This window comes from Bos mutus, chromosome 25 (assembly GCF_027580195.1).
Source record: "Bos mutus isolate GX-2022 chromosome 25, NWIPB_WYAK_1.1, whole genome shotgun sequence".
NCBI classification, from domain to species: domain Eukaryota; kingdom Metazoa; phylum Chordata; class Mammalia; order Artiodactyla; family Bovidae; genus Bos; species Bos mutus.
In genome coordinates this window covers 8,144,837-8,169,771 of record NC_091641.1, presented here as the reverse complement: position 1 = coordinate 8,169,771, position 24,935 = coordinate 8,144,837, and the positions used below count along the sequence as shown (strand labels likewise).

At 49.2% G+C, this 24,935-nt stretch overlaps 1 protein-coding gene across 8 annotated transcripts in view; it reads right to left on the bottom strand.

Annotated features, from left to right (window-relative positions):
* Positions 1-24,935, bottom strand: part of HIP1 (huntingtin interacting protein 1) — a 134,404-nt gene that overhangs the window by 40,566 nt on the left and 68,903 nt on the right. For all 8 annotated transcript variants that reach the window (XM_070362962.1, XM_070362965.1, XM_070362964.1 and 5 more), the window contains exons 2-4: positions 7,684-7,747; positions 1,466-1,608; positions 1,169-1,225 (exon numbers count right to left, since the gene is read on the bottom strand). In XM_070362962.1, the coding sequence (XP_070219063.1) occupies positions 1,169-1,225; positions 1,466-1,608; positions 7,684-7,747 (264 nt within the window). The remainder of the gene's footprint in view (positions 1-1,168; positions 1,226-1,465; positions 1,609-7,683; positions 7,748-24,935) is intronic.

The window sequence follows — 24,935 nt, the reverse complement described above, 5'->3', positions numbered from 1 at the left end:
TCCAACTAAATGCTATTGACAAATATATTTCTAAGACAAAAGATTACAGAAAAGTCAGTCACTATGCAGTACATCTGAAACTAATATTATAAATCAATTACAGTTCAATTAAAGAAAAACTGACCATGAACTAGCTCATATAGCAAGGCTCAAAAAACTTTGAAATATCAATATGATATTGATTCTCTAGCCACAATGCAATACATATACATGTAAAAAATATTTAAAATATAAAAACTTATAAGTAAAAGGATGGAAAAATATATACCAGATATATTCTACAAAAAAAGAAAAAGACCTAAGCTTTCCATGTTACAGAAATGCAACAAAACTCTCTAGCATACAGGTGGGAGATTTGGGGATAAACCTCTGCTCTGTTCAGGTTAACTAGTCTTGTGACTTAGGAAGGGCTTCCCTGGTGGCTCAGATGGTAAAGCATCTGCCTGCAGTGCGGGAGACAAAAGCTGCTTTCTCTCTCTGGGTCTGTATTTCTCATCTATAATGGGTAGATTGGACTACATAATTGCTAACATTTTATGAGTGCAGACAGAGACAGGTAAGAACTTTAAGGAAACAGCTAACATAGCAGTTCTTATCCAGTGGGACAAAAAGACACATCAGCGTCCACTGGGGAGATTCTTCAAAGAGCAGGTTACCTCCCGTTCTTACACATACTCCTTGAATCCAGAGAGATTCTGGTATGTTTACCAGATCTAAACCCATTCAGATCTTGCCACCTACCTCTTCCCTCTTCCTAAGGCACCGAGAATCCCCAACCAGGAAAGAAAATCCACTGGCATTCAGATTGGGAATGCCAGTTCTCAAGGTGCTATGACCCCCATGGGACCAGGACAAGGAAAGAAGTAGGAACTATGACAGTGCCATTGCCAAGGGATCCCAGTGCCCACAGACCACTGGGACATGAGCTTCCATTGGCAGGAGAAACTCCCTGGCCCTGGAACCTTCCAACAGTTTCCAGGGACTCCAGGTAAGACTGAATATCATGGTTCCATGTTCGGGCATCCCCGAACCCCTCCCTGAGGCTTGTGAGAGAAATCCGAAACAAGGTGAAAGAGATGACTTTGTTTCATCCCACACTCCTTGTTCTGTGGCCTCTGGGGAAGGACGAGGCGGTGCAGGGGGCCCCAAGGAGCGGGTTCAGACTCACCCACATCCGGCTCATGTCGCTCAATTCGCTTTTGTATCTCAGAGAGTCCTTGAGAACCTGGAGAGGGAAGACAAGGAGAGGAGAAAGAGGCTGGTGAAAGCCGGGCCTGGGGTGGGGCAGAGAAGGGGATGAGAGAGATGAACCCATCTCTGAGACTGGTACCCAGAAGGCCAGGAAATGGGGGCATTGCCATCCCCAGTGCCAGAGTGGACAGTGGCCCCTGTGACTCAGGCAACTGCACTTCCCCCACGTGGGGCCCAGGCTCCCTGCCCATCCACTGCAGCCGCAGGCACTCACGTTTGGGTGTCCATCCCGGAGGAGTTTGTGGAACACGTGGCAGAACTTCCAGCAGAGCACTGCGTTGCTGGACAGGGGCAGCCGGTTGACAACAGACCAAAAGGTCTGCGCTCCCTTCTCGTGGTGGGTGCCCAGTATGCACGGTGAGGGAGGGTCATGGAAAACAAAGGCACGGATGGGGCCTGCCTGGGCACCAACCCCAGGTGGGGCCTGCAGCAGGCCGCCACGGGGGTAGTGCCTTATTCAGCACTCTCCAGCAGGGGGCGCCGCTCGTAACAAAGGCACCGAGGATCTGGGTAGGTATCTTGGCAATTTTTTGACAGATGGCAAAAAGGCACCTTATTCTAATATTCATTTTATTAGATGATTTCCCCAGAGACGGTGGTCTCTTGGGAGGAGTGACTTTTTCTAATTTGCAAAGTAAGTTCTGGGCCAGCAGTGGTCCTGGCTGACCTTTCGTGGGAAAATGCTTTGGTTGGAATTAAGGCTTTGCTGTGGGAAGATGTTTTGGTTGGAATTAGGGCTTTGCTGTGGGAAGGGAGACTCTGCCCTTTAGATTTGCTGAGTTTGTGATGGGGCCTGTGAGGGGGACATAACTGCAGCTAATATTTTACCAACACAATACGGCTTCTGAAAATTCCCTCTTATCCACTACTCAAAGGCAAGGGCGTGCTTCAGTTCTTCAAGGGCCCTGGCTACTGACACCTTGGTTCCTCTTCCAAGTAGCACCTGATTCCTCTAAGAGCCACTCTGCTCTTACCCTGAAAGCGGCAGTCTTTGTTTAAAATGTATTAATATTTTCTCTAAATTTAAATGACTCTTGGGACTTCCTTGGCACTCCAGGGGTTAAAACTATGTGCTCCCACTGCAGGGGGCGCTGGTTTGATCCCTGGTCAAGGAACTAAGATACCGTATGCCTTGTGGGTCACCAAAAAAAAAAAAGAAAACTACTCTTTCACTCCGCATCTTCTAACACCTAAATTCCCTGTGTGCGGAATTCTGCCCCCTAGATCCAATTTCAAACATACCTGCCACCCACGGACCACCTGCCACGGTTTGCATTTAATAAATGTCCTTCTGGCCTTGAGTGATTTTAACAGACCTCCAAGCCTCCGTAATTAGGGAACCCTTTTGGAGGAAAGTAGAGGATTTCCACGTTTCTTTTGTGATGGAAGCTTGTACAGGCTTCACACACCCAGTATCTGGGCATCAATCAACCCCAAGTACAAATCCTGTCTTGAGCTTCCCAGGTGGGAGCTAGTGATAAAGAACCCACCTGTCAATGCAAGAGACATAAGAGATGCAGGATGATCCCCTGGAGCAGGGCATGGCAACCCACTCCAGTATTCTTGCCTGGACAGAGGAGCCTGGTGGGCTAGAGTCCATGGGATCACACAGACTCAGACATGACTGAGGCGGCTTAGCACAGCACAGCACATTCAGGCTCTAGTAAGAGGCACTGCACCATTTAGGAAAGCCTTGCCTCAGGTTAGAAACTATGGGACTTACCCAAAAGACATGCTACTTTGCTTCTGAGCTTGAAGGCGTGGTAAAATTCCCTCCTGGGACTGATATTTGTATTTTGAGAGGGGTCACCTTGAACACACAATTTTGGGTCTGGAAGCTGAAATCACCCTTTAAAAAAATTTTTTTTTGGCTTCCCTAGTGGCTCAGTGGTAAAGAACCTGCTTGTCAATGCATGAGACGCGGGTTCGATCCCTGATCCGGGAAGACCCCACATGCCTCAAAGCAGCTAAGCCCGTGCGCCACAACTATTGAGCTTGAGCTCTAGAGCCACGGAGCTCGCCCACATGCCCAGAGCCCGTGCTCCCCAAGAAGAGAAGCCACTGCAATGAGAAGCACATGCACTTCAATGTAGAGCGGCCCCTGCTTGCCACAACTGGAGAAAAGCCCAAGCAGCAGCAAAGACCCAGCACGGCCAAAAATAAGTACATAAATAACTAATATTTAAAAAAATTTTTTTTTAATTTGCTTATTTGGTTGTGCTGGGTCTCAGTTGTGGTTTGTGCGATCTAGTTCCCTGACTAGGGCTTGAACCTGGGCCTCCTGCATTGGGAGCTCCGAGTGTTAGCCACTAGATCACCAGGTAAGTCCCCCAGCCTTTGTTCTTAAAGATGGATTTCTGAAATAACTTACAGTTTCACCTCAAGCACAGCCCCCTTGGACTAGAAGGAAGCCAAGAGGAGAGACAGACGGTCCCCTACCCTCTCTTGAGATGACTTCTCAAGGCAGACTGTGGCTCCTTTGCTGTGCTTAGCCGCTCAGTCATGTCTGACTCTGCGACCCCATGGACTGTAGCTCACCAGGCTCCTCTGTCCATGGGGATTCTCCAGGCAAGAATACTGGAGTGGGTAGCCATTCCCTCCTCCAAGGGATCTTCCCAACCCATGGATTGAACCCAGGTCTCCTGCATTGCAGGCGGATTCTTTACCATCTGAGCCACCAGGGAAGCCATTTACCCAAGAGCAATCTGCCAAAACAGGAGCCAGGGCAGGCATGGAGCTGACTGTGCACACCGGCATGGAAAGAGGCAAGCACATCCCTCTGTCTTTCTTTAATTTCAAAAGCATCTTAATGCATCCAATTCATGTCAGGCACTCGGGGATATAAAGAAAAATAAGACTCACCCCCCCGCCCTCCAGGAGTGGACACCACAGTCGGGGATGCCAACCTGTTCACCTGTCAGGCACCCAGGATAAACGACTGTCTGAACCGCAATTCTAAATGAAGCCAGGCTTCCCAATGCTTATTTAGCTGGTAACGAGGGGAGATGATGCTCTATGAATGTACTGATAAAGAGCGCGCACTGTGGCAGCACACATAGGAAAAGCGCAATGATACAGAGAAGACAGCGTGGCCCCTGCACGACGATGACAGGCCAGTCGTTTAGCTTCAACATGTTTGGGTGGACCCAGAGACTGTCACGGAGAAGGCAGTGGCACTCCACTCCAGTACTTTTGCCTGGAGAATCCCATGGATGAGGAGCCTGGTAGGCTGCAGTCTATGAGGTCATTAGAGTCGGACACGACTGAGCGACTTCACTTTCACTTTTCACTTTCATGCATTGGAGAAGGAAATGGCAACCCACTCGTGTTCTTGCCTGGAGAATCCCAGGGACGGGGAAACCTGGTGGGCTGCCGTCTACGGGGTCGCACAGAGTCGGACACGACTGAAGAGACTTAGTAGTAGTAGTAGAGACTGTCATACAGAGTGAAATAAGTCACACACAAAACCAAATACTGTATAAAATCACTTGCATGTGGTTCTAGAAAAGTGATACAGAGGAGCTTATTTGCCAAGCAGAAATAAGACACGGACCTAGAGAATGGACGTGTGAACACAGGACGGGGATGAGGGAGTGGAATGAATCAGGAGATGCGGGCTGACACATACAGACGACTCTGTGTCAGATGACTAATGAGAGCCCGCTGCACAGCACAGGTAACTCCACTCAAAGTTCTGTGGTGACCTAAGTGGCCAGGAAGCTCAAAAAAGCTAAAGCTATACATATACATACAGTTGATACTTTGGCCACCTGATGCAAATACTTTGGCTACCTGATGTGAAAAACTGACTCACTGGAAAAGATCCTGATGCTGGAAAAGATTGAAGGCGGGCGGAGAAGGGGACAACAGAGGAAGAGATGATCAGATGGCATCACTAACTCGATGGACACAAGTTTGAGTAAGCTCTGGCAGAAGGTGGACAGTGAAGCCTAGCGTGCTGCTAGGCTTGGGGTCGCAAAGAGTCAGACACGACTCAGCAACTGAACTGAATAGGTGATTCACTTTGCTGTACAGCAGAAACAAAGACAACTACATAAAGCAGCTATACTCCAATTAAAAAAAAAAGTACCTATAGAGAATAAATGTTCTGTGAGATCTTTAGGCTTTAAAACTCTGTGTGGAGGGGATCTTTTCAACGTTTATTCACCCCTTAGCAACTGGGAGGCAGAGAGACTCCCAGAAAGGCAGAGCTGGAATGTTAGCTTCTGGAAGCTTCTTTGGCCAACACTCTCATTTGACAGACAAGGGAGTTAAGGGTTGCAGAGGCCTCACTGGGCCAATTCAAGGTTCCAGAGCAAGTCAGAGAGCTCCAGTGACGGGATTCTGGAATCTGCCTCCAGGTCCCTTCCATCGCCCCAGGGTGCCTCCCTGGCAAGGTGTGCCCTGGCCCTCTCTGTGTTCATGCCCCATTCAGAAGGGCACACTGGCCCAGGATAGCTGTCTCTTACTTCCTATCTCGTGCCAGACTGACGGATTGGTATTCTTCACAGAGAAGGGTCAGGACTGGGTAACTCTCTGAGACAACCAACTGGGACACTAATCTGATTCACGCATTAGTCACTCAGTCGTGTCCAACTCTTTGCAAACCCATGGACTGTAGCCCACCAGGCTCCTCTGTCCATCGGATGTCTCAGGCAAGAACAGTGGAGTGGGTTGCTATTTCCTTCTCCAGGGGATCTTCCCAACCCAGGGATCAAACCCCTGTCTACTGCGTCTTCTGCATTGCAGGCAGATTCTTTACCCGCTGAGCCATCTGGGAAGACACTAATAATAAGGCTTTTCTTGGTTTGGTTTTCTTGACTCAGTAAAGTGTCAAGGGAGTAAAAGGGCAAGGTCTGGCGGGGCTCACCGCTGGGCCAGGTTTCTGGGGTACCCGGTAGGGGTTCAACAGCCCCATCTCGCAGCAAAGCCCTAATTCCAACGAAAGCATCTTCCACTAAAGACAGTTGCTTTCCTGCCACTGAAGAGCAGTACACGCTGCCAGGGACATTTCCCGAGGGTCTGACCTCTCCTGGGCATCGCCTGACAGTATTGCACTTCCTTGGCCTTCTAACCTGGCGGGTCTCCTGCACAGAGGGGCTGGGGTGGGACGGCTTCAAGACAGGCTATGCCAACCTGACTAGTTGTGGGGCAGCCGCCTTGCTGAACCCTGGCAAGAAGCAGCTTCCCAGCCCAGATGGAAACCCAGCCTCCCTGCCCCGTACTCCGTCCCAGCAAACACAAAGGCTTCCCCACTGGCAACCTCTCCTCTGGCCTCTGGGGAATAGCCCTCCAGCACCTGGACTTGACTTCAAGAGCAGTTCCTGAGGGATCCACTGGCCAGAGTGCTGCCTGTACTACTCTCCAAAGCCACAGACCTGGGATGGTGGCTGCCCAGTAGGCCTATCATGCGTGATCTGCTGCTGCTGCTAAGTCGCTTGCTCAGTCTTGTCCAACTCTTTGTGACCTTTTAGACTGTAGCCCGCCAGGCATCTCTGTCCATGGGATTTTTCAGGCAAGCATACTGGAGTGGGTTGCCATTTCCTCCTCCAAGGGATCTTCCAGACCCAAGGATCGAACCCACTGCTCCTGCATTGCACGCGGATTCTTTACCCACTGAGCCATAGGGGAAGCTGAGGCTTCTGCCAACTCTGCGTTGGTGGTGGGGGCACTTGGTGAAAACCCTCAAATCATCAGTTTCCTAACCCTAGGGTCCCCAACCTCAGGGATCTACTGCCTGATGATCAGAGGTGGAGCTGATGTAATAACAGAAATAAAGGGCATAGTAAGTGTAATGTGCTTGAATCATCCTGAAACCACCCCCTGCCCCATCTGTGGAAAAATCGTCTTCCATGAAACCAGTCCCTGTGCCGAAAAGGTTGGGGGCCACTGCCCTAGTTCTCCCTGACTTTCCCATCTTCTTCCCTCTGGTTTGGGCTGAACCAGCTCACTCAAGAGGCTCATATTTCCATGGTAGAGCCGTTGTGTCGGCTTAAGGCCAACCGCTGCTGCCCAGATCGCTGTTTTGCTTTCATGCTCAGAGAAAGGCATTTGATCAGGTCCCCAAGGGGGTGGTCAGGGTGGCAAAGTGCAGGGCCAGAGTCCTTTGATGATACAAGGGAAAAGACCTCCAGTGCCCCGAGGAAACATCTCAAAGGAGAGTAACTTCAAAGGTCTTGGCAGTTCTGCAAAGCTAAGTCACAGGAGAGGAGCGGGACCAGGCTGGATGGCTGCTGCAGTCCCTTCCACCCCGACGGGCTGTGGGCTCTGAAGCCAGCTGCTGCCAACCCACACTGTTCAGACCCTGCAGGGGCCTGGCCAGTGGGGGGATGCCTGTTCCTTCAGCTGAGCAAGGATGTCTCGCCCTGACCTCCGTCCCCACAAGTTGATGCTCCTCGGGGTCGGTCTTCAGAACAACCTCCAAAAGGATATTTCTGGCATGTTTTTCCTTGACGGCCACTACCTGTGTATTAATGGCCTTGTTGATGCTGACAGTCTGAAAAACAAGAAGTGGGGGTGGGGAAGGGGAAAGGAGGATGAGATGAATAAGCTTCTGACCGTGGCTGAGACCCTTCCAGACGCCCCGCCCCTGCCCCTCCCTCCAATGACTCCTCTCTCCCCGCAGACCCCCGTGTCCCCCTGTCCCCATGCAGGCCCGGCCCCCACCCCCCACCGTGGGGGGCAGAGGCGGGCAGCGCTCCCAGGCCAGCTGGCCCGGGCTGTCCTAAGGCAGCGGGCTTTGCTGCCTGGCATTGGCTGTGCCCAGCTGCTGCGCCCGCCTGCCACTCATTCACTTGGCACAACAACATGGCAATTAAAGCCTGCACAAAGGGATGTCTTTCATCCCCCAGGGAAACATTATTTCTCCGGGAGCAGGAGGAAGAGGCGCTGAGATCAGGGAGGGGCTGTGGCTCAAAGACCATCCGGACGCGGCCCCCGCCCGGCTAGAACCTTCCATGGAGCCTCCCCTAGCTGGCTCGGGTCGACAGTGGTCACTCTCCTCTCTTGTCTCCCTGCTCTTGGGCACTTTCCAACTTCCAACCAAACTCCCTTTTATTTATAAGGCATGACAAATATTCACTCCTTCCGGTTGTTTTCAGAATCATAATTCTCTCTTGAAGTTAACAAAGCACATTACACATATGAATATAATTTCTACATACACACACAGGATGGTATCAGGTAGCCTGGTTTTTGAAGTAACAGCCTTTTTCTGTTTTGCTCCCTTCCACAAATGTCATTCTATTCCAACTCAGGTTAACAACCTGTTATGTACCCTACACGTGTACACCCTACACGTACCCCAGTGTGAGCGTGCACACACAATCACACACACACTCCCACATTCTGAAGGATTAACTTTGTCACTGTCCTATAAAACTGGGACTGTCATGCACAGACTTTTTTACATCTTGCTTGAAAATATCACTTGAAAATATCCCATGATATGTTTTCCAAGTGAACTGGTAAAACTCTGGCTCATTCTTTAAGAAGATATAATATTCCACAGTGTGGGTGGATGTGATATATAGCAACTGGTACTGGGAAGCAATTTATTTCCACTAAACTCTTTTAGTAAACATTCTTATACATATATCCTTATTAATCAATGCTTTCATTCCCAAGGAATAGAGTATAAGGAGTGAGATTACTGGCTCCACGTTTTTTTTTTTTTTTAACTTTTCATTATGGAAAAGTCCAAGCACACACAAATGCAATGGTCCGTCTAATAAGTCCTCATATAATCAGTCCCCAGCACTATGAACTTGTAGCCAAACACGCTTTCTTAAGGATGAGGGGTCACAAACATTTTCTGTGAAGAAGCAGTTAGTAAATATTTTAGCCTCTGCAGGTCACATGGTCTCCATCACAACTGTTAACTCTGCCACTGGAGTGAAAAAGCAGCCTCAGAGATACAGAAATGAATGACTGTGGCTGCATTCCGATAGAACTTTATTTACAAAATCAGGAGGTGGTCTGGATTTGGCCTGCACCTCTCGTGTCCTGGGGCCTCTCTGGTGGCTCAGTGGTAAAGAATCCACCTGCCAAAGCAGGAGAGGCGGGTTTGATCGGGTCGGGAAGATCCCCTGCAGAAGGAAATGGCAACCCACTCTAGTATTCCTGTCTGGAAAAGTCCTACGGACAGAGGAACCTGCTGGGCTACAGTCCACGGGGTCGCAAAGAGTTGGGCACCACTGAGCACATGCCTGGTGTGCTGACCTCGGCTTTTTACCATTGGTTACTGATTCCCCTGCTCCCTGGATTATCTGCAGGAAATCCCAGGTGTTATGCTATTTTACCAGCAAATATTTCAGTAAAAATCTCTAAGGGAAAAAGAAAAAAAAAGACTGAATGTTAACCGTCATATTATTATGATCACACCTAAAATTTTAAGGATAATTTCTTTATTTTTATTTTTACTTTTGGCTGTACCAGGTCTTCACTACGGCATGGGCTTGGTTGCCCCGTGGCATGTGGGATCTTAGTTCCCTGACCAGGGATCGAACTGGCACCCACTGCATTGGAAGCGCCAAGTCTTAACCACTGAACCGCCAGAGAAATCCTTATTTACCTATTTTTATATATAGTAATGTGTACATGTTAATTGCAAACTCCTAGTTTACCTCTCCCCCCACCACCCCTGCAACCCTTTTGGTAACCATAAGTTTGTTTCACAAACACAGGTCTGTGAGCCAGACTCAAATTCTTTAACAGCATAAGCTCTGTTACGGGTGGAATTGTGTCTCCACAGAAAAGATCCGTTGGAGTTCAAATCCCCCAGCACCTGTGAACATGATGTCATTTGAAATAGGGTCTTTGCAGAGATAGTTAGGATGAGGTCGTACTGAATTAGGGTGGGTCCCAAGTCCAGTATGACTGGTGTACTTATAAGAAAACCACGTGAAAACCCAGGGACACAGACACTCAGGGAGAAGAGAGCCATGTGAAGATGGAGGCAGACACCAGAGGGATGTGCCTACAAGCCAAGGAATGCGAAGGACGGCCGGCAACCAACAGAATCTAGGAAGAGGCCAGGATGGAATGTCCAAAGGGAACATGGCCCCGCTGGCACCTTGATTTTGACCTTCTTGCTTCCAGGACTGCGACAACAAATGTCTATTGTTTTAAGCCACCCGATATGTGGTAATTGGTTGTGGCAGCCCCAAGAGACTAACACAGGCTCCTTTCCCCATCAGGCTTAGTCATCCCTGAAGACAAGGAGAGGGCAGACACTTCCTTCCCTCTTCTCTACGGCACAGGCAGGGGGCGCCATTGAGCACAGTTGTTGGCTCTAGGTGCAATGGTTAGACCAGTTCAGAAGGAATCTCACATAAGACATGCTGCCAGAAAGGGGTAAGAAGTTTACTCCCAGGACTTCCTTAGTGGGCCAGTGGCTAAGACTCCGAGCTCTCAATGCATGGGGCCCGGCTCTGATCCCTGGTCAGGGAACTAGATCCCACATGCCACAACTTGGAGTTTGCATTCTGATACTAAAGATCCCACGTGATTCGAGAAGCCTGTGCACTGCAACGAGAGCGTAGCCCTGGCTTGCCACAACTAGAGAAAAGCCTGTGCAGCAACGGAGATCCAGCACAGCCAAAAATAAATAAAATATAAAATAAGCCTTCTCTCTTTGACTCTTAAAAAAAAAAAAAAAGATCCTGCATGCTGCAATTAAGACTCATATAAGGGCTTCCCTTGTGGCTCTGCTGGTAAAGAATCCGCCTGCAATGCAGGAGACCTGGGTTCGATCCCTGGGTTGGGAAGATTCCCTGGAGAAGGGAAAGGCTACCCACTCCAGTATTCTGGTCTGGAGAATTCAGTCCATGGGGTTGCAAAGAGTCGGACACGACTGAGCGAATTTCAGTTCACTTCACAGCCAAATAAATAAATAAAATATTAAGAAAATAAGTAAATCTCAGGTGTTTAATCAGCATCTTTGGCTTAAAAAGTTTATTGCCCCAAATCTCCCGTTGAGGCAGTACTCGTGTCCTCTGGAGGCCAGTGCTTCCAGCTTTCTCGTCACAAGTCCTTCCTTGAACCTGTTTCTCGGCTTCTGCTTCCAGGCCTGTCCCAGGCCATTCCCTTTTCTTCAGACTTCCTCAGGCGAGTCACACGCTTTCAACTATGTTTCTCTCCTGGCTCTGACACAATGATGGGATCCTGGCTGCAGACAGACCTCTGGGCAAAGTGACCACATTTGCTGAGCCGTTAAAGGTTGCCTGCATTCATAAGGAATTATAAGGGACCTAATAAATGTAAGATGACAGTCAGAGACTCAAATCCAGGATGGTGTGAACTGGACGTGGCCAGGTCCTAGAGGGTCGGGAGAGATAGCCAGCTCTAAGGGCTGTGTTGTAAGGGCTGTGATGGAAAAAGAGAAATCCTTGTTGGTTGGAAATGCTAGAAACTGAGTCAGGGTCTCGAGAGAGGGCTGAGATGGGTGGGGTTTAGATTTAGTCCACAAATATCTGTTTATACTGACGGATCAAAGACCAGTTGCCCGAATTTGTGGTCAGTATGAGCCTCACTTACAAAACAAAGAAACAAAACAAAAACAACCTTTAAATTCCCTTAAGCCACATTAAAGAATATCTCATGAATCTGTAACTCTAGACTGCATGTGTGAGAAAACTGAAAATGTCCTGTCCTGTGAAACTGTGATGCTGCTCAGGGAAACTAACGAAGAAGGGGGTCACCTGTCTCCCAGGTGTTCCCCTGACACTCAGACTCCTCTCAGTGATGCTGCCTACGAACTCGACGGGCATCTATGGTTGTTGCCCAGAAAGGCTAAGTCACCCACTTGCCCAAGGTCATTCTACTCAAGTGGCCAGATCCTGGAGCCCAGCTCCAGAAAAGCGGGAACACGAGGACCAATTGGGCCATTGGGCCACACATGTGCAAGGGCGGAAGTGGGGATAAAAGCAGAAGGGGAGGTGGCACTCAGTGGGGGTGAAAGGGCAATGGGCCTCGTGCAGGGCAGAAAAGGACGGAAGCAGCTGGAGGAAGAGTTGAAGGAAGCAGCTATATATATATATTTTTGGCCATGTGGGATCTTAGTTCCCTGACCAGGGATGGAACCCACGCCCACTGCATTGACAGCTCGGAGTGTTAACCACTGGGCCACCAGGGAAGTCCTGGAAGCAGCTATGAATAGCAGAGAAGAGAAGAAATGGAGCTCTCAATCTAAAGGGTGGACGTGAAAATGGAAACAACTGGACGTAAGGTGGGCTATGAAACAATTACAATAGGACTGGCCGGCCTGGGTTTGACCCCTGGTCAGGGAACTAGGGTTTGATCCCTGATCAAACTGATCGAACTGGGTTCAATCCCTGGTCATGGGCTTTCCTGGTGGCTCAGCTGGTAGAGAATCCACCTGCAAGGCGGGAGACCTGGGTTCGATCCCTGGGTTGGGAAGATCTCCTGGAGAAGGGAAAGGCTATCCACCCCAGTATTCTGGCCTGGAGAATTCCATGGACTCTATAGTTCATGGGGTCACAAAGAGTCAGACATAACTGAGAGACTTTCACATTCACTCTCAGGGACCTAGATTTGCAATTAAGACTCCCGGCGCAGGAAAATAAATATTTGGGGCGGGGTGGGGGAAGGCCAAGTAAATTGCCAAGACCCCTCCACCAGCCAGTGGAGAGCTAGAACTCAGACTTGGAAGTGGGGCTCCACAGCTCAGGCTCTGGATAACAAACCCCATACCAGCCACACCAGACAAGGTCCACAGACTGGAGAAATGGGTGAAACTTCATAAGATGCAATCCAGCAGGTATAAAGGAAGTTCCCTATATTTAGGTCTAAAGAGAGCACAGGGGAGATATGACGCAGAGCAGCACTTGTGACAATGATTTAGGTGTTTTATTTGGCTGCTAACTTAATAAAAGCAACATTGTGCTGTGGCTGATCAAAATGCAAGTCTGAGTTCCAGATGTATTAAAAGAAGCACAGTGTTCAAAATGAGGGAGGGGATGGTTCTAACTCTCTAGGAAGATAAATTCACATGTAAAACACTATCTATTCACTGTTAGACTTTGTACATTATCAAGGGAACTGGCAAACTAAACTACTTCTAGAAGAGAGTGACCTAGATGGGGATGCACGTGGGGCCTGAAAACATTTTAGAGGAATATCAATATTCTGAAAGGTGGATATGTGGAAGGAGGAATAACTCCAGGGATCAAAACTAGACCAATGGGTAGAAGTACTGTGAGGCGGTTTCTGGATAAGTTTAAAGCTGTCTCATGAAAGAGAATTTCCTATTATTAGAAGTATACAAGTAGAACTTCCCTGGTGGTCCAGCGGTTAAGAATCTGCCTGCCAGTGCAGGAGACAGGGGTTTGATCCCTGGTCTGGGGAGATTCCACACGTGGCAAAGCAACTAAGCCCATGAGCCACGATTACCGAGCCCATGTGCCTAGAGCCTGTGCTCTGAAACAAGAGAAGCCCCACTCGCTGCAACTAGAGAAAGCTTGCAGGCAGCAATGAAGATCCAGCACAGCCAAAAACAAGTTTAAAAAAATGAAGTATCCAGGTAGAGGCATGGAAACCTCTCTCTGTTGTTGTTCAGTCACTAAGTTGTGTCCTACTCTTTGAGACCTGGTGCACTGCAGCACACCAGGATTCCCTGTCCTTCAGTCCTTCAGTGGAGTTCGCTCCTGGAGTTTGCTCAAATTCAAGTCCATTGAGTTGGTGATGCCATCCAACCATCTCATCCTCTGCCCCTTCTCCTCCTGCCTTCAATCTTTCCCAGCATCAGGGTCTTTTCCAGTGAGTCGGCTCTTCACTCCCTTTATTGGAGCTTCAGTTTCAGTTTTTGATCTCCTTCCAGTCCAAGGGACTCTGAAGAGTCTTCTCCACACCACAATTCAAAAGCATCAATTCTTTGGCACTTCTTTAGGGTCCAACTCTCACATCCATACATGACTACTGGAAAAACCATAGCTTTAACCATACAGATCTTTGTCGGCAAAGTGATGACTCTGCTTTTTAGTATCCTGTCTAGGTTTGTCATAGCTTTTCTTCCAAGAAGCAAGCGTCTTTTATTTTCACGGCTGCAGTCACTGTCCACAGTGATTTTGGAGCCCCAGAAAAAAATCTGTCACTGATTCCATTTTCCCCCTTCTATTTGCCATGAAGTGATGGGACCACATGCCATAATCTTAGTTTTTTGAATGCTGAGTTTTAAGCCAGCTTTTTCATTCTCCTCTTTCACCCTCATCAAGAAGCTCTTTCCTCACTTTCTGCTATTATAGTGGTATCATTTGCATATCTCCCAGCAATCTTGATTCCAGCTTGTGATTCATCCAGCCCAGCATTTCACACAGGTACTCTGCATGTGGGCTTCCCTGGTGGCTCAGCGGTAAAGAACCCACCTGCAATCCACCAGCAGTAGGAAACACAGGTTCGATCCCTGGGTCAGGAAGATCCCCTGGAGGAAGGCATGGCAACCCACTCCAGTATTATTCTTGCCTGGAGAATCCCATGGACAGAAAGAAGAGCCTGGCGGGCTACAGTCCATAGCATCACAAAGAGTTGAACACGATTGAAGTGACTTAGCATGCATGTGGACATACTGCATATAAGTTAAATCAACAGGGTGACAATATACAGCCTTGTCACACTCCTTTCCCAATTGTGAACCAGTCAGTTGTTCCATGTAATGTTCTGTTGCTTCTTGACCCACATACATGTTTCTTAGGAGGCAGGTAAGGTGGTCTGATATTCCCATCTCTTTAAGAATTTTTCAGTTTGTTATGATCCACATAGTCAAAGGCTTTAGCATGGTCAATGAAGCAGAAGTAGATGTTTTTCTGGAATTCCCTTACTTTCTCTATGATACAATGAATGTCGGCAATTTGAATCTCTCCTTTAGATTTGCCAGGCCACTTTGGCCAATAATTTTTTAAAATTAATTTTTATTGCAGTATACTTGCTTCACAATATTGTGTTAGTTTCTTGTACAGCAAAGTGAATCAGCCACACGTGCACATACATTCCACTCTTTTTTAGACTTCCTTCCCATTTAGATCACCACAAAGCATCGATGGCCAATCCTTTGTAATTCATTCCTTTTTTCTTTTTGAAGTCCCGTTTCTCTTCATGCATTTGACAACAAGCATATCGTCTTACCTCCCGCACTGAGATTAAAATCCCAAGGGTGAGGACCCTGGCTTCTGCCCTCGTGGGCCCACAGCTGCTAAGGCAGGACAGAGTCTTAATAAATCATCAAATCATTAAGGACTTAATGACTGCTTCCCGGTGAGCCTGCCTCTAAAAAGCACCAGGAATGTGATTCATGGTCTCCTAAGGAAATCTGCTCTCTTTCCCTTCTCCTCTGAAGGAAATAATTGGGTCTGGAGCTGGGCAATGCCTGGGGGGGCCGAACCCCAGGCAGAGGGTGGGAAGTCTGGGGCTCCATTGCTCACCTCCGGCCCAGGTTAGAGAACATCCTCCAAGAACAGGCTGTTTCCCAGATTCCCCTGGAATCACACAGGCCCTAAGACCGCGCAGCGTCTCCCCTGAAAGAGCGGCATTGTACGCCACTTCCTGACCCAGCTGGCCCCTGTGTCCCAGGCTGGTTCCGGAGAGCTGATTATCAGCAGGCACGGCAGGAAGGGCCGCTTTCCCCCAGCCTACCCCCTCCCCGGCACCCCCACCGTCCTCTGCGCCCTCAGGACAGTGGCCGCCAACAGGAACTCTTCAGGCCGTGCTTCTGTGGGGAGCCAGGCCCGGGCCGGGGCTGCGGGGGCAGCTGGCCATGGTCGGATCACGCACACAGCTGCTGGCAGGGCCCAGCGCTCGGTCTGCCAAGGCCGGGCTGGCTCGCAAAGGTTCCATGGCAGGGGCAGGCACCGAGGATGTGCCTGGTGGGGGGGTGGGGGTGGGGATGCAGGGGGTGGTGGCAGGTCCCCAAAGCCGGGGACCAGAGGGCCCACCGCCCGGGCCAAGTACAGGAAAACCAGAGACCAGGCAGGGCAGAAGGAAAAAGCGGGAAATGGGACAGAAAGGAGACAGAAGGAATGATATGGGCACGCAGAGGGTTGGAAGCATTTGCTCAGCAAAGCCACAGGTGGCCACCACCAAGGGCCTCAGAGATGAGCAGCGGGCGGGGGAGGGGGGGAGCGCCGGGGGGGGGGTTACACACTGCGACCCTCACCGTATCAGGTTTGGAAGCTTGGGATAAACAGATGAGGCTGGTGGTCCGGTTAGCGCCTGTGACTTGGTCTGGTCTCTTATCTACCTCCCGTACCCTAGTCTGCAACCCTGCAAAAGTTTCCAGAATCTTCTTTCCAAGTGCCTGATCCCGAGACGCAGGGCAGAAAGGATTCACAATGTCCCTCAGCTCTGTGACTGGTGAGACGTACAAACCAGTGTTGGGAGCAGGGTGGCCAGGGCTGTGAAACACCCAGAACAGCTGAAGAAACAAGCGTTCAACATGGAAGACGCTGGGGAAGCCACACGAGTGTCCCTCCACAGAGGAATACAGAACGAGGTGCGTCCACATGACGGACTATTATGCAGCTCTGAAAGGAAGGAAATGCTGACACCTGCTACAACATGGATGAACCTCGAGGACATCAGGCTGAGTAAGCCCAGCCAGTCACAAAAGGACAGACACTGCTGGATTCCACGTCTATGAGAAATCTAGCGGAGTCATGTTCAGAGAGAAATAGAACAGGGTTTGCCAGGGGCTGTGAGGAGTGGGGCACGGACAGTTAAGGTTGAATGGGGACACAGTTTCCAGTTCCAGAAGACGAAGAAACTCTGGAGATGGCTGGTGGTGATGGTAATGCAAAAATATGAAAGTACTCAGTGCCACCACACTGTACACTTAAAAGAGGTTAAAATGGTAAAATTTATGATATAGACATTTCAAAATATACATATTTATTTATTTGGCTGTGCTGGGTCTTAGTGGGATCTTCAATCTTCGTTGTGGTATGTGGCATCTTTAGTTTCGGAGCGTGGGATCTAGTTCCCTAACCAGGGATCAAACCTAGGCCCCCTGCATTGGGAGCTCAGAGTCTTAGCCACTGAACCACCCGGGAAGTCCCAGTATACACATTTTTACCATGATAAAACACACAAAAAGAGGAACTGATGTATGCTACAACAGGGATGGATCTCAAATACATGACGCTAAGATGCCAGACACAAAATGCCACATATTGTATGAGTCCACTTATATGAAAGATCCGGAATAGGCCAATCCACAGAGACAGAAAGCAGATTACTAACTGCCAGATTCGGGTAGGAGGGGGAACAGGGGAGCAACTGAACAGGTCCACTATTTCCCTTTGGAGTGATGAAAAACGTGCTGAATTAGATGGCTGTGATGGTCATACAACATCATGAATGTATTAAATGCTACAGAACTAATACACTTTACATTGGTTAATGGAGAATTACGGGATGTGTAAAACAAAATTTTTTTTAAGGAAGAAAATACAGAAGAACTGTGATTTTGACCGAATATCTACTATATGCAGGGCAGGGCTGCCATGTAGGCTGTAGGACTGTGCTATACAAAGCCCGGTGGGTCTTTCCCAGGCGATGGGGATGATCCATGTACCTGGACCAGCACTGCCTGGTCCAGGATACCATACTGGTGCCACAGGAGATGTGAGTGAAAGTGGATCTTGTCACTAAGAGTTAACTATTTATAGGGAGATAAAGACCATCCTCTTCCTGTTCCTCTTCCTATTCTTTCCTTCCTTGCCCTGACTCTGCAATTTCAAGTGAGGAAAGAAAGCAGCGTGGGTATACGGGTTACCTACGCCTATGTGTGCAAACAAGACCAGACAGCTAAAGCCAAGATGAGATGGGAATTCCAAAAAATGTTTCGAGACCCCAAAAGGGCTACCTTATCACGTGAAAAGTCAAAAGAACAAGCAGGGAATGGGCGTGCTGCTTTCAGCAATGATGCCATATTGATGATAAACGCCTATTTGTTGCTTCCGTCTTTTCTGTCCAGAATGATCTTTGAACTGAAAGAGTCAGAGTGTGTCGAAAGAGCAAACCCAAGGCAAGTCAGGAGTCTCCCCGGAGCTGAGAGAGCTCAAGCTTCCGACCAACACACAAGGCATTAAGACAGTAAGGGTCGGGAAGATCCCCTGGAGGAGGAAATGGCAACCCACCCCAGTATTCTTGCCTGGAGAATCCCACGGATGGAGGAGCCTGACGGGCTACAGTTCATGGGGTCGCAAGAGTCTGACACGTCTGAGAGACTACACAACAACAACAGTGATGCACAAATACTCCGGGCATCGTGGTGAGATCTTGGGGAAACGGACTGGTATCCAAAGGAACAGACACAGGTGAGGATAAAGTGACTGACCAGAAGAGAAGGCAAAACTCCACACACGATTCACAAGAGATTCCTCAAAGAAGAGGCAGCACCCATCACCCGGAGCCCACTTACATTCTTGGAAGCAACTCCTGTGAGACTGACCTCCCTTCCCCTTTAAGACGTGAGGCCAGCATCTCAGGAAAACCAAGCAGATGGGATGTGCGTCTGACTTTCCGTCCTCAAGGATCTTAACACAGTCTCGCATAACATCTTGTAGACAAGGATGAGAAAGAATAGGGGCTACCATGATGGGAAAGACGCCCCCCCCAGCTCTGTATCCCTAAAGATCCCCAGAAATTTCCGACAGGCTCTGAATCAGACCATCCAGCACAAGGGTGACTGATTACCGAAACGGAGAGCCCAATGCATCCTCCTGATGGGGGGAGGGAGCCAACAAACTCCGCCTTCCCACCCTTATTTATCAGGACTATGGAAGAGTCCCCTTCAACCAGGCCATTCTGCACATTCTCAGGCAAAGATCAGCATCCTCCTCACGCTTTGTCCCCCAGCCAAACGAAAGCTCCCGTCCCCCACCGAGGGCAGCCCAGTGTCTCCTGTGGGGCTCAGCCAGTCCGCACACCAGCTGCCTCCCCTCCCAGGGGAGGGCATCTATGACAACCGCGGGGTACCCACGAGGGCCTTCAGAAGGTCCCGGGATGGAGGGCACGAGGGTTAGATCCTGAGACACCGCGTCTCAGGGAAAAAGGCGATGCTGGCTCATCTTCCCTCTCCCCCACCTGCAGGCCGCCATAGCTTTGGAGAGGCATGCCCTGCCCTCACCCCAGTTCTGTTCTCTGGTCACAGACAAGGCTCGTTCTGCTTTCCAAGTGACCCAAACTGCCACGCCGCCACATTCACAGGGGTTGCGCCGAGGACTCACTCGAGTCCCTCCTGGGGCCAGGACTCTGCCTAGAAAGTGATGCCTTGGGCCTGCCTGTCCAACGCATCCTGGTCATTTAGGAGGGGCCGAGCTGGGCTCGAGCAGCCTTTCGCAATGGCCTTGGCTTCCAGAGGAACAGCTGGTCTGCACGAGTGGAAACCCTGAGCTGTGTCTTTCCCCAAACCACCCGCATTGCTCAACTTCCTCTCCTCCCCTCACCATGCCCTCCAGCACTCTCCACCCAGATTTCTAACCTGGAGGTTCATTTTGCCTTTTCTCTTTCAGCAGCACAGGAGTGACTTTGCTCTGACTTCCCCAAGACATAGGGCTGGGACATCGGGGGGCGTGGTGGGTGAGGGGGGTGTGGAAGGCGGCAGAGCACAGGACCACCCTCCCTTGGCTCCGTGCCTCTCCCAGACCCCACTAAGTGTCTCTGTGTCTAATGAATGAGTCAGGAGGCACTCAGGACACCCTGCTAGTGCCAGAGCCTGCCACTTTCCCCATCCCCCAAACCTCTGCTTTTTTGTTCTATTTCTACAGCAAAATCCCCCAGAGAAGGGAACAGCTACCCACTCCAGTATTCAAGCCCAGAGAATTTCATGGACTGTATGTATAGTCCGTGGGGTCACAAAGAGTCGGACATGACAGAACAACTTTCAAAGCAAACTCACCTCCATATTACTCTAAAGCCTTCTCCCTCTACTTTCCTCTACCCCAGACACAAATATAGCAGCAAGAATAACTCATGAGTCCTCCCAGCTGAGAAATCATGGGGTCACTGATCTCGTGAAATCAAAACTCTTTGATGAGGCTGCAGCGACGCCCCCTCACACCTCCTCCTTCAGCTTTATTTCTCACTTCAGATGGTGGTCTCCACATGACTGTGACCCAATTTTCCCAAAAGAACTTATAAATAGAGCCCTATTTTACACAAGGGGGTGGCTGAGCGAAAATATGGTACTTGACTCCAGCAGTGAATCCGGTCACGTTAAATCTTCCCAATTCACCTGTTCGGCTCATTCAAACGTGTGGACCAGGTGTGCCTGGATCATCATGGCAACGGCATTTCTCCTTTATTGTCTAGCCCTTCAGTCTGTAGAGAGCTTTCATTTGCATGATGCTGAGAAACCCTGGCAAGGAAGCTGGGCACACTTTATTTATTTTAAGATAAATAAATATTTATTTATTTGGCTGTATCCGATCTTGGTGGAGGCACTCTGGGTCTTGGCTGCATCACGTGGGATCTCTAGTTGTGGCCCGTGGGCTTAGTTGCTCCAGGGCATATGGGATCTTAGTTCCCCAAACAGGGATCGAACCCTCATCCCCTGCATTGCAAGGTAGATTCTTAACCACTGGACCACCAGGGACGTCCCTGGGCACACTTTATAAACAAGTGGGTTTGGAGAGACCCAGCCACACCAGCCAGGCACAGGCTGTACACTGTACAACCTTGATGGTTACAACTGAATTCTTAGCCAGAGCCAGCTTGTTTACTAAACTCCTGCTCTGACCTTAGCACATCTGTTATGGTCTTTTGGTCCCATGAGAATAAAAAAGGAGAAAGTCTTTCAGAAAACCTAGAGAGGCTACCTGAAGAAGACCCTCCCCGAGGTCAGACAACCTCTAAACAAATCAACTAGTACTCTTGTCATGGAAACAGGTCCTGGTCTCAATTGTCCACATACCTTCCACCAAACCTCCGTAATACACAGTTGTGCTACGGTAACCCACTCCAGTATTCTTGCCTGGAGAATCCCATGGACAGAGGAGCCTAGCAGGCTACAGTCCCCGGGGTCGCAAAGAGTCGGACATGACTGAGCGACGAACACTTTCACTTCACTTTCACTCTTTCTCGAGAGGAACTCGCTCCAGGTTGAGGGGAAACAGGCTGAGTGCTGGGCCTGTGGCGTCCAAGGTCACTGTGGGCAGATACTGTTGAGAGCACCTGGACTACACTCCATCAGGCAGAGGCCCTGGGAGCTTGCTCTCACCTGAGATAGTGACAGGTGGGTGACGTACTGAGAGGAGACCAAGAAGGGACATTCCTGAGCCCTGAACCCCAGTCCCCAGACAAGTCAGCCAGCCTCTGCTCACAGTCTAAGGCCAAATTCATAGAAGGGACCTTCTGCAAAGCCCCAAAGGGGATGCCTGTCCAGCCTCATTCTCTCTTTAAAAACAAAAAAAAAATTACTTGGCTGCATGCTTAGTCATGTCCAATTCTTTCCAATCCTTTGGACTATACCCCGCCAGGCTCCTCTGTCCATGGGATTTTTTCAGGCAAGAATACTGGAGTGGGTTGCCATTTCCTCCTCCAGGGGATCTTCCCTACCCAGGAACTGAACCTGTGTCTCCTGTGTCTCTTGCATTGTAGGCAGATTCTTTACCTGCTGAGCCATCAGGGAAGCCCACTGGGTCTTAGTTACAGCACTTGGGAACTTCAGATGCAGCGTGTGAGATCTAGTTCCCTGATCAGGGATCTAGTTCCTTTACCAAGGATTGAACCAAGGCCCCTTGAATTGGGAATGCGGGGAGTTTTAGCCACTGGACCACCAGGGAAGGTCCCCACAGCCTCGTTCCACAGAGAGTAAGCATGCCTGTGAGAAGGACAAATACACACGACGGTTTTTTGTTTTTTTGTCAGTGGCTCTCCAACCTGGCTGTACCTGAGTATCACCCAACAGCTGACCCCTGGATCCCAGTATGCACCTAAGAGATTCCTTTGCTCCACCCACGACTGGATTCTTCTGGTCTGAGAAGGGGCCACCGTTTATCATACTCTAAGCCCAGCCATGTTACAGAAGAACATTCTATGTCAAAGCCTAAGGGAGAAGAAAAAACTCAGCCAAGGGAAAATCGGGAACGAAGAGGGGGAAGAATGAGAGCAAAGGAAAAGGAAATAATAGACAGTGGAAAAATGGAAAAAGAAGAGATCCCCTCAGCTCAGACATGCATACCTTGATATAAAGTAAATACAATCTTCTTTTTTTTCCAGAAAATGTGAATTGACGCTAAGGACAAATTAGGGGATTATTCGTTTTACAGAAGAATTTGACATCAGAGGCCTTTAAATAGAAATCTCTCCGCTAGTACATTTAAAATAGGATTCCTTTTACAGAAGTGTGATTTATACAAAACCCCTGTTACATAAACCTCAGAAAAAGAGTTCTCCTGCCATGTAGTCTGGCTAACTATAGAACTGGCCCAATAGAGATGGTCACTGTCTTCTTCCAAAAGATACCCAGCCCTGCTCTCCGTGACCTACGTCTACTGTTTTATCTGATTATGGTTCACTGATTCTTAAAGGGCCCCTGGAGTCTCTTCTCATCTTCCCTAAACTCAAGGAAAACCCGCTCTGAACTTTCTTTTTTAAAGAGTATTTATTTATTTGGCCGTGTCCGGTCTTGGTTTGGGCACTCCGGATCCTCGCTGCGGTGCACGGACTCAGTAGCTGTGGCACTGGGCTCTGGAGTGCGCAGGCCCAGTAGCTGCAGCGTGTGGGCTTCGTTACCCTGAGGTGTGTGGGGTCTGAGTAATCAGGGATCAGACCTGCTCCCTCTGCATTGCAAGGCAAACTCTTAATCACTGGGCTGCCAGAGAAGTCCCTGGATTCTTTTCATACTCAATCATTCAACACATATTTCCTGAAGCCTATCATATGTTGGGCAATACTCTAGGGATGGTGACTTCAGCCATGAAATGAAAAGACGCTTGCTCCTTGGAGGAAAACTATCACCAACCTAGATGGCATCTCAAAAAGCATAGATATTACCTTGCCAACAAAGGTCCATCTAGTCAAAGCTATGGTTTTTCCAGTAGCCATGTATGAATGTGAGAGTTGGACCATAAAGAAAGCTGAGCACCAAAGAATTGATACTTTTGAACTGTGGTACTGGAGAAGACTCTTGACAGTCCCTTGTACTTCAAGGAGATCCAACCAGTCAATCCTAAAAGGAATAGGTCTTGGATATTCATTGGAAGGATTGATGCTGAAGTTCCAATACTTTGGCCACCTGATTCGAAGAACTGACTTATTGGAAAAGACCCTGATGCTGGGAAAGATTGAAGGCAGGAGAACGGGGGGTTGAATGGCAACACTGACTTGATGGACATGAGTTTGAGCAAGCTCTGGGAGTTAGTGATGGACAGGGAAGCCTGGCGTGCTGCAGTCCATGGGGTAGCAAAGAGCCAGACACGACTAAGCAACTGAACTAAACTCAACTAGGGATACAGTTGTGAACAAAAAAAAATGATGTCTCTGATCCTGTGACTCTTATATAACAGTGGGAGAGAGGAAGTAAATAAAGTACACAGTACATGAGATGGTGATCTACAGAAGAAAGACAAGGCCAACAACAGGGCTGGGGCATTCCAGGCTGGCGTTAGAAAGAACCTTGCACAAGGTCATCAGGGGAGGCTATCTGAGAAGGTGACACAGCCATGCAGTAGAAAGTGATGAGGAAGCAAGCCGGGCAGACACCTCAGGGACAGTTCCAGGCACAGCCCACCTGGCAGGTGTAAGAAATAGCTAGAGGTCAAGCGTAGGATGGGGAAGTCTGACGTGCTGCAGCCCATGGGGTCACAAAGAGTCGGACATGATTGAGCGAATGAAGTACAAGAGTGTACCTGGCGCTGAGAAGTCAGAGGTGGGAAGGGCCAAATCGCTAGGGACTATTGTTAAGGACCAGCTTTTGTTTTCAGCAAGACAGGAACCACTGGGAAGTTTTGAGCAAAATGGTGATATGATCTGACTCACTTCTGTAGAGGATCCTCTGGCTGCTGTGCTAAGAAGAGGATTCAGGGACCAGCCTGGAAGCAGGGACAATGGTCAAGCTGCTGTTGCGTTAGTTCATGTCGGAGATGACGGAGCTCAGACCCGGCTGAAGCTGAGATGTGATGGGCTAAGATGTGACGGGATTTGGATACGTTTTGAAAGCAGAGTTGACAGGATGCGCTGATGTTTGGACGTGGGGTGTGAGGAAGGAAGGAGTCAAGGAAAGTGTTAATTGCTCAGTAGTGTTCAACTCTTTGCGACCCCATGGACTGCAGCCCACCAGGCTCCTCTGTCCATGGGATTTCCCAGGCAAGAATACTAGAATGGATTGCTATGCCCTTCTCCAGTGGATCTTCCTGACCCAGGGATTGAACTCAGGTCTCCCACCTCGCAGGCAGATTCTTTACCGGCTGAGCCACCAGGGAAGTCCAAGAAGTCAAGGAGGGCACCATAACTGTTTGCCAGAGTAATGAGAGGACCCAAGTTGCCATTAACAAGATGCAGAGAATCATGGGAGGACAGGTTTGGGGCAGGGCAGATCGGTGTTTCTTTTTGGACATGTTATATAAAGGATGCTCACTGGATATCCAGATGGAGCTATAAATGAGCCAGGGGATGTGCAAGCCTGGAGTCTGATAGAGGTTCTCACTCACTCTTAAGTCTCTCAGTCAGGT